General features: G+C 61.6%; 1 protein-coding gene across 2 annotated transcripts in view; it reads right to left on the reverse strand.

The window, feature by feature from the left end:
• The window catches only part of SHANK3 (SH3 and multiple ankyrin repeat domains 3), a 342,763-nt gene extending 331,990 nt beyond the window's left edge, over positions 1 to 10,773 (reverse strand). For both annotated transcript variants that reach the window (XM_086475378.1, XM_086475373.1), the window contains exon 1: positions 10,522 to 10,773. In XM_086475378.1, the coding sequence (XP_086331504.1) occupies positions 10,522 to 10,773 (252 nt within the window). The remainder of the gene's footprint in view (positions 1 to 10,521) is intronic.
• Between the last annotated feature and the right edge of the window lie 1,555 nt (positions 10,774 to 12,328).

Below are 12,328 nucleotides of genomic sequence, written 5' to 3' on the forward strand. Positions count from 1 at the left end.
GCTCCCTTCCCTCACCAGGCACAGAAGTTAGTCGGCAGCACAGGCCAGCTCCTGCTCCGTCCTCCTCCTGAGGGAGCCGGCGCCATGTCCTCCTCAGCCCTGGGGGAAAGGCCTTTGTGGTAAAGCAACACCTTCCTGTTCCTCGAGTGAAAGACTACCTCGGAGAAGATAAAATGCAAGAACGTGATTTTGAGCTTTTTATTCCTGCTTTGTGGCAGCAAACACGGACCCAAGTAGAGCGCGGTGTGGGTGGGTGCATATTTAAACAGCAGGCACCCTCCGTGCCGCCCGGAGCTCACAGCCCAGCCCTAGTGCAGCTGGTGTGAACACCCGTAGTAAAGCCAGACCCCAGCGGATCTGCCCCGCAATGCCAGTGCCGGCACCGGCCGCACACAGGGCAGTCACGGGCGGTCACTGTTCCTGCCAGCAGCGGTGTTTGTGGACGCCATTTTACACCCGATCCAGCTGAATGCAGCCCAAAGAGGAGCAAGGCCAGCGTTCCCCACGAAGGAGGCAGCTCACGGACACACTGGGCTGCTGGCACCGCTGCCGAAAGGGGCCAACCTCCTCCCTGGGCTCCACCGGTGCACTGACCCGGCGCAGGTTGCGGCTGCAGGTTAAAGCTAACGGGGGAAGATGTTATTTTAACCTACAGCTCCTCGATCTGGCTTTAACATGATTTAAAAGGGAAAAGAAAAAAGAGTTGCCAGCACACAACGGAGAAGAAAAGCCCTTGGAAATATCTGGGAGGAAGTCTCATCAGCTGTACATCGTCATTCCTCCAGATCTTTCCGAGCTCTTTCAATGGGCTCCAGCTCTCTGATAGTTACCAGCTTCCTAAGTACCACTCATCTGCAAGAGGCTCTTATCTTTCTATGTATACATTTTTTATGCAATGTGCTGAGCCATGATTCCTTGGAACAAGTTTTCCCTGCTTCCAGTGAAAAAGTAAATAGAAAACCTGCGCCTCGTCGCTCCGTAATTACAATCATGGTGGCAACTGGCCATGTGGAAGGTGGCCAGTGCTGCCCACTGGCTGCTGCAAAAAGCATTTTCCCATGGGATATATCCCAGGTTCGGTCAGACACCTTCCAGGATCTCAGTGCCAGCACACACTGCAGACAGAGAGGACTTTGATTAACGCTGGAGGCACTTTTGCAGTCTCCTGGGATTACTTCTGTGTTGCCACCTTTTCCTACCACCGGGCCCCAAACAAGGCGGCAACTCGCTTCCAAAGCGCTCCCACCACAAGACTTTGGGAACAGGGTTTTCAGATGCATTTCAATAATACAGGCCCACAATTCATAACTATTTCAGAGAAACAAACCTTAGCTTGAGCATGTTTCTGTCTCCTTAAAACACAAGGCTACGATCTCATAAAACTTGTGGGTGTTTTGGATAATTTTAGCCTGGGTCTCCACCAGCCCCTCCCACAGAGCAATGCACAACCAGAAGCTCAGCTGAAATGGCTCTTTCCAGAGGAAAAGCAGCTGCGGGCTGAACGTAGGAGCAGGCAGGCAAGACAGAGAAGCTCCACCAGCATTGGGAAGGATCCTCGGGGCCTTGCACATCGGCCTCCTCTTTCCTTTGCCCAGGCTCACACTCCCCCCCTGTGCAAGGGCCAGCACCAGTGGGCAGCTGCAGCTCAGGCAGACCAGGGTTAAAGGAGGAGGGGAGGTTCCTGGGTTATTCAACTCCAAATAAATTGCTATCTTGGAAGCTGCTACAGAGCCTGAGCTGTCAAAACAAACCCCTGCCCTAGAGCCACGGTGCAGAATGAGTCCATGCAGCGCAACACCAGCACAGCAGTGAGAGCGGGCACGTGGAGCTCCGCACCGGACACCGCTGCTGCCAGCGACGAGCCCAGCTCCCACACTGCTGCTTCCCTGGCAAGCTGAGCAGGGAGCAGGACAGTGGCCAGAGGCTCACACTGGGACCAGTGAAACGCCCAAGCTCCCCACGCCGCGCCACCAGCACGCCGGACCCTGGGCTACAGCCCCACTCTCCCGTGGGGGCTCTGCTCAGCCCTGTTCGGTCACAGCGCACCGCTCACCCCTGCCCACCCACTCCGTTTTGCACAGCCTATCGAGCAGGGTTGCTCCCCACATTCAGCCCTGTGGGCAAACGGGAGCGGCCGGGTTTTACCAACAAGTGTTCGGTCCTGCAGGAGACGATCCCTGGGAGCCAGAGAGGAGAGCGGCACTTTGCAGCCACACTGGCAGCAGGCAGTTGCTGAACACGGAGCATGCTGGCTCTGCCCCCTCGTGAGCCCAGCGCCATGCAGTCCTTAATTACACCATCACATGCCGCTGCTCAAAGACTACACTGCCGACCAGACAATTTTTCCTCCTCCTTTGATACTACAGCAGCCTCTCATATTTTCCTGTGCAGCAGCAGCAGCTGACGGTGAGGAGGGATTCTGTGCATCTGAGCGGTCCCTCGTGTTGATACATACCACAGCGTACATAGGGCATATCTGCCCGAAGTCTGCGCATCAGCTACATCAGCCCTGGTGCCAGGGGGTCCTGTGGGGAGCCGGGACTCCCCAGAGCACGGTGCTGCCCCAGGCCTCTGTCACCACAGCCCCAGGAAGCCTTTCCTGTTCTGCAAACACCTGAAGCCACCCTAGGAGCAAGATAGATTTGGGACAGCAATTTATACAAAGCGGATTTTCACTGTGATTGTTACTATGGGATTTTTAACGCACAACAAATGTTAAGAATAGTTTCACTCATCCTTTTCATATCAATTGCTTCCATGAGCTCAGCATTTCTGTCTGCTGAGGTGTCCACAGTCAGCACCGTGTTACTTAGCATGTGGCACCTGCACAGCTGTGAAGGCTGAAACACTCCGTAGCTGCAGGAAGGCAGCCAGCGTGAGGGACTGCACCTTGCCCAGAAGCCAGGGCAGGCTGCGGGCAGGTCTGCCGCCGTGCCCGCCAGCGCGGTGCTGCAGCAGCCCTCCCGGCTGCTTCACAGGAGCTGCTGAGCTCTGCAGCAGCCAAGCCAGCACAGGCAAAGGCAACCCGACGGCTCCTCTTCGAGTACTTCGCATAAACTCCGTCCTGTGCTGCAGGCAGCCGCCAGAGGACAGAGCACTGCAGCGGAGCAGGAGGCTTGGGCACTCCCCAGCTCAGAGCGATGTGTCCGCTGGCATCTCCTACATCCCCCTGCCTTCCCTCTGTGCTGCTTCCAGGGAGAGGGAACAACGCAGCAGGCAGCAGCATGTTTTACAGAAAGGACCTCTTCCTTACCAAGGCACCAGCCCTCCTTCGCCAGACGCCGGACAGAACCAGTGCCCATCTCGCCGGCCCCTCTGCAGCACCCAGAGCCGGGTCAGCAAAGGCGCCGCAGCCCCCTCCCCACCTGCCCCACACCTCCCCTCCAGCCGCAGGCAGGGCTGCGGGCCATCACCGTGCCGCCATGGTCAGTGGCCGGCTCGCTCGGCCACAGCTGGTGGCCACCGCATCCTCGCCGCACCAGGCTGCGGAGACGCAGCACTGGTACTGCCTGAAGGACGGACCGCAGCCACGCTCAGGGGCTCGTGAATTCAAATCAAATCCCAAACAAACGGCAAGCCTGCCTTCCCACCGCCAGTCCCGGCTATGCAGAAGTTCAGGAAAACTTCGCCTGTCTCTCTTTTACAACAGGAAAATTTGTTTCTTCACTTCCCTTGGCTTAACAGAAGAATCGATGCTTTGTGCTCTGGTTTTCAAGCTCTTTTTTTCAATTGCATTAAGGACAACAAGCCAAAATATTAACCTGAAGTATCAGGTCACTGAGAGGAGGGATGAGGGCAGAACCTCGGAAGGAAACAAGCAACTGTGTCCCGCAGCCAGGGGAGGCCCGGGCCTCAGCAGAGACCTCAAACAGCCTCTCACAAATGGAGCTGGGTGGCCCCACACCTCCAAGGCCCTTAGTCCTGGGACACTTCCTCGCCAGTCCCCGACACACCACCAAAGCCCTGCGTGGGGGAGGAGCCCTCCCACGGGACAGATGCCAGCAGAGGAAAGACATGACAGACCCACTGCCTGGACACCACTGGTGTCCTTCCCCAGCATGCAGATCTTTCATCACCACTGGGCTTTCCCAGCTGCGACACACCCAACGGGCCGTGCTTCAGCATGATCCCCTCTGCAGATGAGACAAATTCTCCACAGGGCTGCGAATCCACCTCACCAACTGCTATCCTGCCAGTTTGGGAACCAATGATCTGGCCTGAAACTGCCAAGGCTGTCACCACAGGGCTGCACCCAAACAGATGCCACGAGAGACAGCAGCTCCCTCTTGGCACTGCCCACTCTGCTGGTGCTGGTGAGGAGCAGAGCCCATTCCCAGCATCGCCACGCAGCCGTGCTCACACACCTCCCACAGACAGACGGTCCCTCCAGCCCAGCATCCTCGTGTTCCCCACTTCCCTGCGCAGCCCAGACCAGTCCACATGGCACCGTGCAAGAAACCCATCCACGGCTCCGTGCCTCTCCAACACAAACAGCTTTCTGTCTCTCCTCCCAAATTAGCATCTGCCCCCCAAAGGGTCTCTCTGCTCTCAAGATCACTCCTCCCCTTTGCTACAGCACAAATTGTCTTTCCTCCTCCTGCCAGGCCACCGACACGACCTGCCCTGACTTCACTCCACTTCAGGGCTCCCAGCAGACCAGCCACCCTCCTTGCACCCACCATCCCCCAAAACCTGCTTGCAGGAGCACAGCGCCCACCATCTGGGCAGGAGGAGCGGGAGCTGGGGTCCCATCACAATGGACCCCACGGCAGGCTGGGCAGGCCAGGCATGTCCCAAAGAGCTCAGCCACAGGGGACGCTGCTACATAGAGTCCCTCAGAAACTGCCAGGGGGAAGGGAGGGGAGGAGAGAAGGCAAGGACCCAAAACTGAAGCAACAAGTTGTACCCACCTTGTGGCACCTTCCTTTCCCCAAACACTTGCCTTGAGTGCCTCAGCTGCCACACAGAGAGCACACAGAGGGGAATAGGGAACAGCAAATTTTGGGCATCATGAAAAAATATCTAGCCATGTAGTGGCGTCACCTGCCAGGGGCAATGCAGGACAGAGGACTCCTCAGGCTGCAGGGCATCGTGTGGCTCCTGACCACGGACCTAGGCACTCCACAGCACAGGAGCAGTGTGTGCCAGCACATGCCAAACACTGCTCGTCATCCACAGCCCCAGTCTCTGCCCCCTCCCAGGACAGTCCATGGCCCCCACCACCTGCAAGGCTATCCCATGCCCATAGGCTTTGGGAACCGTGCAACTCCCTGGGGCAACTCTGCCAGTCAGAAAGGAGGGCCATTTGCGGGCTCTGTCCATCAGTGCTCCGAGGGGTTTACAGACTGTTGATGTCCCCAGCAGAGCTCTTCCCCTACACAGCAGGGAATGCCACCAGCTGCTGCTGCACTCTGAGAAAGAGAGTGTCCTTTCAGTAATTAAAATGTGCTCCCTTCCCGTCCAAGTGCACCCCACTCTGGTTTCTGCACTGCAGAAGGGCCCGTCCTTCTGTCCCATCTCCACCTGCCTCTCTACATCTCATGTGTCTGTGCAGGGTAGGAAACGTGTCCTGTTCCTCCTGCACTCCAGGTTCCATTTCTCAGGCTGCTTGTACAGGTGTAGGGCAGCTTAGCCGCTCCTCCCTGAGCTCAGAGTCGGTGCAGGTTGCTCAGACAACTTAACCTGAAAGTGCTGGCGCATCATTAGACTATAGACAGTGATGTGCCTGAAGAGACTGCCTTTTCAGAGACAAGGTCACAGCCTTGGGTGGAGATTTGCTCCTAACAATGGAAACCACTAACAGCGAATTCTAAGACTTTCAGCTGAATAAACAGTGATGGAGACTTGCAAAAGAACCTAAAAGAGACTTGGAGACAACTCTGAGAGAGCTGGGAAACTTGACTTGAAAAGTCAGCTGCTTTACAGTCTAAAAGCCCACCTCGAGGCTCCAACCCTGACAGAAGACATGAACTTGAATAAACTGAACCTTGCCCAGCTGAAGTCCTGATCTCTGAAATGCTGCAGCTAATGGAGTCTGACTTGTTACTGAGAAGCTACCTGTCCACCCCGCGCCAGAGGACCCCAGATGGGACAATCCCCATCTTCGAGCAGAGATGGCTATAGCAAAGCCCGTGGCACATCTGCAGTTGCCAAGCCAGAGGCAGAGCCCCAGAGGCACCCGTGGGAGGAGGATATGGGGTGACTTCAGGCTGCACAAGGGCTGGAAGTTCAGTGAGCAAAACCTCTTTGGCACACCAACCCTTGCCAGCGCCACACAGTCCTGCAGAGGCCAGTGTTGGGGTCCCACAACTCCTCCTCATGTTTGTGTTCTTCCTAGAGCAAGCAGGGAAGAAAGCCTCTTCTCTTGGATGATCCCTGATGCATGTGCCCCATTGCTCAGAGCAGTTCCACCTCTAGACAGGTCCAAGAAGGAGGCACAGAGCCAGGTCAGAGGAGGTGAGGAGTGTTCCTGTTACAAGGCAGGCACTTGACTGCCTCCCTTGCAGATGCCATCAGGGTCCTGTGCCTTATCCCTGCCTACAGGACATCCTTTCCTCAGCTCGCCTGAGTCCCAGACTGCACCCACAGGCTGTGAGATCCTTCCCAGGGTGCAGGCACTAACCCTGGCCTGCAGCGAGAGCCCCACACAGACCCACAGAGTGGCTCAAGTGTCAGCCTCTCTGCTGGCCGCCCATCAGGGAGGGACGCTGCCGCAGCAAAGCCAGACAAGCAGAGCAGCAAGAACAGGGGAAGGAGTCCTCCAGGGAGATGCCTGTGCCTCAGTCTTCCCTGACCTGCAGACGCAGACTCAGGGGAACAACAGCTCGACAGCTGCTCCCCTGGAGTGCAAAGACCTATCCCAGCCCAGGGAAAAGGCTCTGAGCAGCAGGAGACCATGCCAGGAGAGGGTTCCCCACCCGGCCTGACAGACAGTGTGCCACAGCCCTGCTAAGCCACAGCAGCCCTGGGAAGGAGAGCCAGGCTCCGGTCAGACGGGTGCCAGCGCAACGCCCACTGCCTGCACAGAGGAGCAAGACCCACGCAGGCCAGGAGCCGGAGCATGGAAGAGGTCTAGGATCCTCGCTGCTCTCCAGCTGGGTGACACCAAGTAAGAGGGGAGGAGAAGGCAGGGAACACACACAGCTCTAGAGCAGCTGCCCCGTGAGCCTCTCCAAAACACAGCAAACATCCTCCAACGCATCCTAGAGCACCTCATGGGGGAGACAGGCGTGCAGCAGCAAGCCCGGCAGTAGCAGATGGGACAGACTCAATCACTCGTTTTCCCCTTGTCCCCTTTCACACCGGTCAGGCCCCCATCTGCTGAGATGTCACCTTGCAGACAGGGGCCAAGCCTGTCTGCTGAAGGCAAGAAGAATGAGCACTGTGAGTGCCCAGATCAGAGAGCTGATGCGTGGGGAGGATGCACAGGAGCCTGGGGAAGCTCGGGGCCAGTCACAGGACACTGTACAGCTCTTCAGGATGCATACTGTTAAGCCAGCTGGGTTTTTTTTCCTGCCTCCCTTTATTTAAATGAAGGTACATCAGCCAGAACAGAAGAGGAATTTGCAAAACAGGCAGTTTCTATTTGGGAAGTCAGCCTCCACCTGAACCATAAATGCAACAGCCCTCTGCAGGCACTGCCTTGGGCTGAAAGAAAGGGATGAGCCCGGCTGCCTGCTGGTGACAGCACGGGAGTACTGAGCAGGGGGCAGCGCGGGGCACCTGGCTCCCCTCGCCTAGCCCGCCGAGCAGCACAGGGTCCGACAGAGCAGCCACCCGTGTCCTGCTGCCCACAGCTCCCCAGGGCACGCACAGTGCTGTGCGGTGCGGCAGCCTGCACCCAAATCTGCTTTCACCCTGCCTCCCTCTCTTGCCCGGAGGCACAGAGATACCAGCACAGCCTCCGGCTCCCACCCGCGTCCCACTACATCCAGCGCAGGCTGCCCGGTGGGACGGGCAGCAGGGACAGGGCTGGCGGGTGGCAGGGACAGGGGTGTCCCCGCTCCGGGAGCACCGGGCACGGCCTGTGAGCTGCTGCTGCTGGCTCTGCACAGCCGGAGCCCTGAGCTGCCGCTGCGGAGGACGCGCCGCCCATCAGCCGGCCTGGCGGGGCGCGGGCTGCGCCTGCCGGGGTGCGGGAGCGGCGGTGCTCTGGGGTACCCGCACCCGCGGCGCTGCCCGCGTCCGAGGGGCGCATCCCCCCCGAGCCCCACCGCCCCCAGCCCCGGGCAGCCCGCGGGTCTCCCACCCCCAGCCCAAGGAGGCTGCATCAGAAACATTTCCACTCTTCGGCTCTCTGAGCTGCACCTGCCCCTCGGGGAAGGGGGATCCGGGAGGGAAATTCCTTCTTTACACATGCAAAGGTCTGTGCTTTGCATGTAGTGCCCCATTCCCCCCACTGCCTCGGGCGATCCTCAGTCCGGCAAGGCTGAGCTGCTTCACGCTGACCCTGGGACTGTCCCCTGGTTGCAGCGGAGGACTTGTACGGAGGAAGGGGGTTGGGGGGTTACAACACGCCATCACACTGACTCCTGCATCGCTGATTCCCCCAATGCCTATGCACACTCCCGAAAGTAAGACAGGGAAGGAAGGCGCGGAGCAGTGCTCAGGGAACAGCACGGCAGAGCGGTGGATGCCACGGCAATGTGCAGAGCAAGGTCCTGACGGTCCTGGACCCTGCCCCATGCTGCATCACACGGCGGGATCTAGGGCGAGGGCTGGAGCAGGATGAGACCCGGCTCTGTGCATCAGCTCGGGGATGGGTGTGCGCCGGGGTGGCACAGGAGGAGCTGATGTGCAGGGAAGGGTCAGAGCAGACACCGTGTCCCCTCTCAGGGGATGGGGTGGGAGCGAGCGGGTGTAAAGCCCTTCCTGCAGCACAAGGTCAGTCCTCGCTGGAGCTGAGCGACTGCCCGATTCTTCGACAGCAAAGACAGCGCTGCCTCGCCTGCCTCTGCCGCTCCCCAGCGCTTGGCAGCTGAGCCTGCAGAGCTGTGCCTGCAAACGTGCCAGCACCTCAGCCCCAAGTGCTTCGCCCTCAGTCCCAGCGCCACTGTCCTCTAGCGAGCTCTCTGGTCCCTGCTGCTACCCCTCCGTCACAGAGCAGGACCCCTACACCTGTCTCCAAAAGAGACCTCTTTCCCCACTGAAGAGGAAAGCTCTACACTTCCCTTAATCCCCCACCCCCAGCAATGCTCTCGCCCCAAGTCTCTCTGTCTCCTCATCTCCCCCCACCCCTCATCTCCAACGGGCACCCCCTCTCCTGCCCGTAATGCCTTGTCCCGGAGCACAGGCTCCCTGTGCCTCGCAGCCCACTCATCCCCAGGCAAGCCACAGCTCCCAGCACTCCACCTCTAACGAGCGCTCTTTGTTAGGGCCACAGCTACCACAGCCCTACAGTGAACTTTTTTCCAGCGCTGACCAGGCTCAATATCCAAGCACTCGCTCCCCGCAAGCACCCGATGCCCCAGGTGACCCCCAGCACCGCCCCAGTCTGTAACAGCCCCCCTCACCTACGTGGTTCACTGTGCCCGGCCAGACACCTGCCGTGCCACCCTCTGCCCCTCCGTGCCACACGCGCTGCCCCACATCACCGCCACCCCAGCTGACACACCGCGACGCCCACGCCCTCCTGCATCGCACCTCAGCTCCCGGCAGGTCCCGCCTGCAGCACTGCGGCCCGGCACACCTCACCTCGCCGTGCCGCCGTCCAGCACATGCTGCACCCAGCACACGCTGCAACCTGCTGCGCTGTGCCCGGGCGCGACGCCTGGGACCCACTGCATCGCACCGGCATCCCTGCACAGCCCGCCCGGCTCGGCGCAGCGCTGCTGCCCACACACCCCCCGCACACCCTGCTGCCCGCACACCCCCCGCACACCCCCCGCACACCCTGCCCGGTCTCGCCTGCCCAGGACACAGGCGGCCGTCAGGTCCCGACGCTGCGGCTCCATGCTCCCGGAGCCCGGCCCAGCCGGTGCCTGTGCCGGAGCCAGTGCTGGAGCAGTACCAGTACCGGGACCACGCCGGTGCTGGAGCCTCCTGAGCTGCGCCCGCTCCCCACGCCCAGCCCCGCTGTCCCCCTCGTTCCGGGCCGGCGGCGGAGCGCAACCCGGTCCCGGGCCGGTGCGGACCTCGGTCTGCGGCCACAAGGGGGGCGCCGGAGCGCCCCGGAAAGGCAGTACTGCAGCCGGGGCTGCCCGGCCCGCTCCGCCAGCGTCCCCGCTGGGTTCTGCGGGGAAAAGGGGAGCGGGACACCGGGAAGCCGGGGAGCCGGAGCAATGGGGAGGCGGGCATCGGGGAGCCGTGGCAATGGGGAGTGGGGCAATGGGGAGAGGGATAATGGGGAGCGGGGCACCGGGGAGCCGTCCTGCCAGGCCCGTGGGCGGCTGCCCCCCCCCCCCCGCCCGCGGCGGTGCGAAGTTTGCCGGGTGGCGCCGGGGCAGGTGTTTTCGCGGAGCGGGGCCGCGGCCGGTCGGGGTGCGGGTCGGGGCCGGGGCCGGGGCCGGGGCGGGCACTCACCGTCTGCTGGAGGTCGGGGATGCCAATGCGGACGACGATGGCGCCGGGCGCGGGCTCCTCCATGCGCGCCGGGGCCGCCAGCTTGGGGGAGCGGGGCCCGCCGGGGCCCCGGGCCGGGTCGAGCCGCGTCTCCTCCCGCAGGCCGGCGCCCGGCTCCCCGGTGGCGCGCGGCTGTCGCTCCGGCGGCGGCGGCGGCTCTGGCGGCGGCGACTCCGGGCTCTCATGTTTGCTGCCGGCGGGGCTCAGAGGCATGCTCCGTGCGGCGCGGCGGGGCGGCCGGCACCGGCACCGGCACCGGGGGCCGCGCTCACAGCCCGCCCGTGGGCCCTGCGGGGGGAGGAGAGGGGGTGAGCACGGCCGCCGCGACCCGCGGGGGCACCCGGGCTGGGACCCCGCGGGGGGCACCCCGGTAGGACCACCCCCCCCCGGCAGGGGCCCGGCGGGGGATCCCCGCCCCGCACACGGGCACCCCAGCTGAGACCCCGGAAGCCACCCAGCGAAGGACGCCCACCCTCCCCCCGGGGACCCAGCGGGGACCCCCGGCAGGGGCCCAGTGGAGGATCCCCATGCTCCACCCAGACCACCCCCACAGGGACCTCGTACAGGACCCCTGACTGCCCCACACTGCCCCCATCTCGGGGCCCTCCCCCAGGGACCCCCAACCAACCACGCAGGAATCTCACACAGGCACCTCCACAGGGTTCCCCATGGCAGGGACCCTGTGGGGACACCCCTCCCCACAGGGCTCCTCGTGTTGAGGGCCTTGCAGAGGACAGAGGACCGCCCCCACCCTGCGTGGGAATCTCCATGTCAAAGACAACACCGAGAAGCCCCACACCATGCAGGGATCCCCACAAGCACCCCCCCGACACCAGGGCCAGCTGCCACTGCATGCCCTCCCCAGCCCCCACAGTGGGCACAGTGACACAGCCCCCACTGCAGTGACTCCCACCAGCCCCCCAGAAGGGACCCTTCCTCATCCTGGCAGCAAACCATGGGCCTGCCCTGGGTTTACCCCATCTGGACCCCCAGAGCCTCTGCTCACCCAGGGAGGGCTCAGAGCACAGTGCGGGCACCACAGCCAGCACAGACGGTCTGGACGTGGCACCCTGGGGCAGAGGACGGGTTGTCCCAGCTCCTGGGGCCTGCTCTGCTCCTTTGAGCAACTGTCCTCTCTCCACACCAGCACCAACGCCTGCAGTTTGTCCCGGTGGCCCTGTCCCCCACCTCCAGCCATGATCCTCCATCTCCACATCTGCACCAGCATATCTGGAGAGCCTGCCTGGCTCCTTCCCCGTCTGCCAGGGGGGACTCACGAGGGAGACTGGACATCAGCAGGACAAGCAGGTATGACTTGGGGGGGCTCAGCACCCTGCCTGTCTCTGAGTTTTACAGGAAAAGGCCTTGGTTCTGACACTGTAAACTGTTCATCCTGCAGTTGCTGGAGCACTGCCCACTGTGAGATCCCCTGATATCCCTGCTCAGAGGTGGTCACCACCCAGCGCATGTCTGCACACCCACAAACAGCCGGACTGGCCCCTGGGCTGCAGGCTCCAGCAGCACCTCCACCAGCCCATCAGGCGAGGAGCTGGGGCTGTCTGCCAGGGGTTTCCCGAACTGGCTCGTACATGGACAACAGGATGCAGCAGTGTCCTTGTGCCAAAGTTTTGGGAGCGGGAGGATGGCTGACCAGGGTTTCCACCCCAGAGACCCGTCTCAGTCAGGGAAGCCACGTGCGCGCACACTGGAGTGGTGGCAGGCGCAGCTACTGTTACCTCCAGCATAAAGCAGAGATGCAAGTAGCCAC

The sequence above is a fragment of the Leptosomus discolor genome, chromosome 1 (genome assembly GCF_034619465.1).
Source record: "Leptosomus discolor isolate bLepDis1 chromosome 1, bLepDis1.hap2, whole genome shotgun sequence".
Taxonomy (NCBI): Eukaryota; Metazoa; Chordata; class Aves; order Leptosomiformes; family Leptosomidae; genus Leptosomus; species Leptosomus discolor.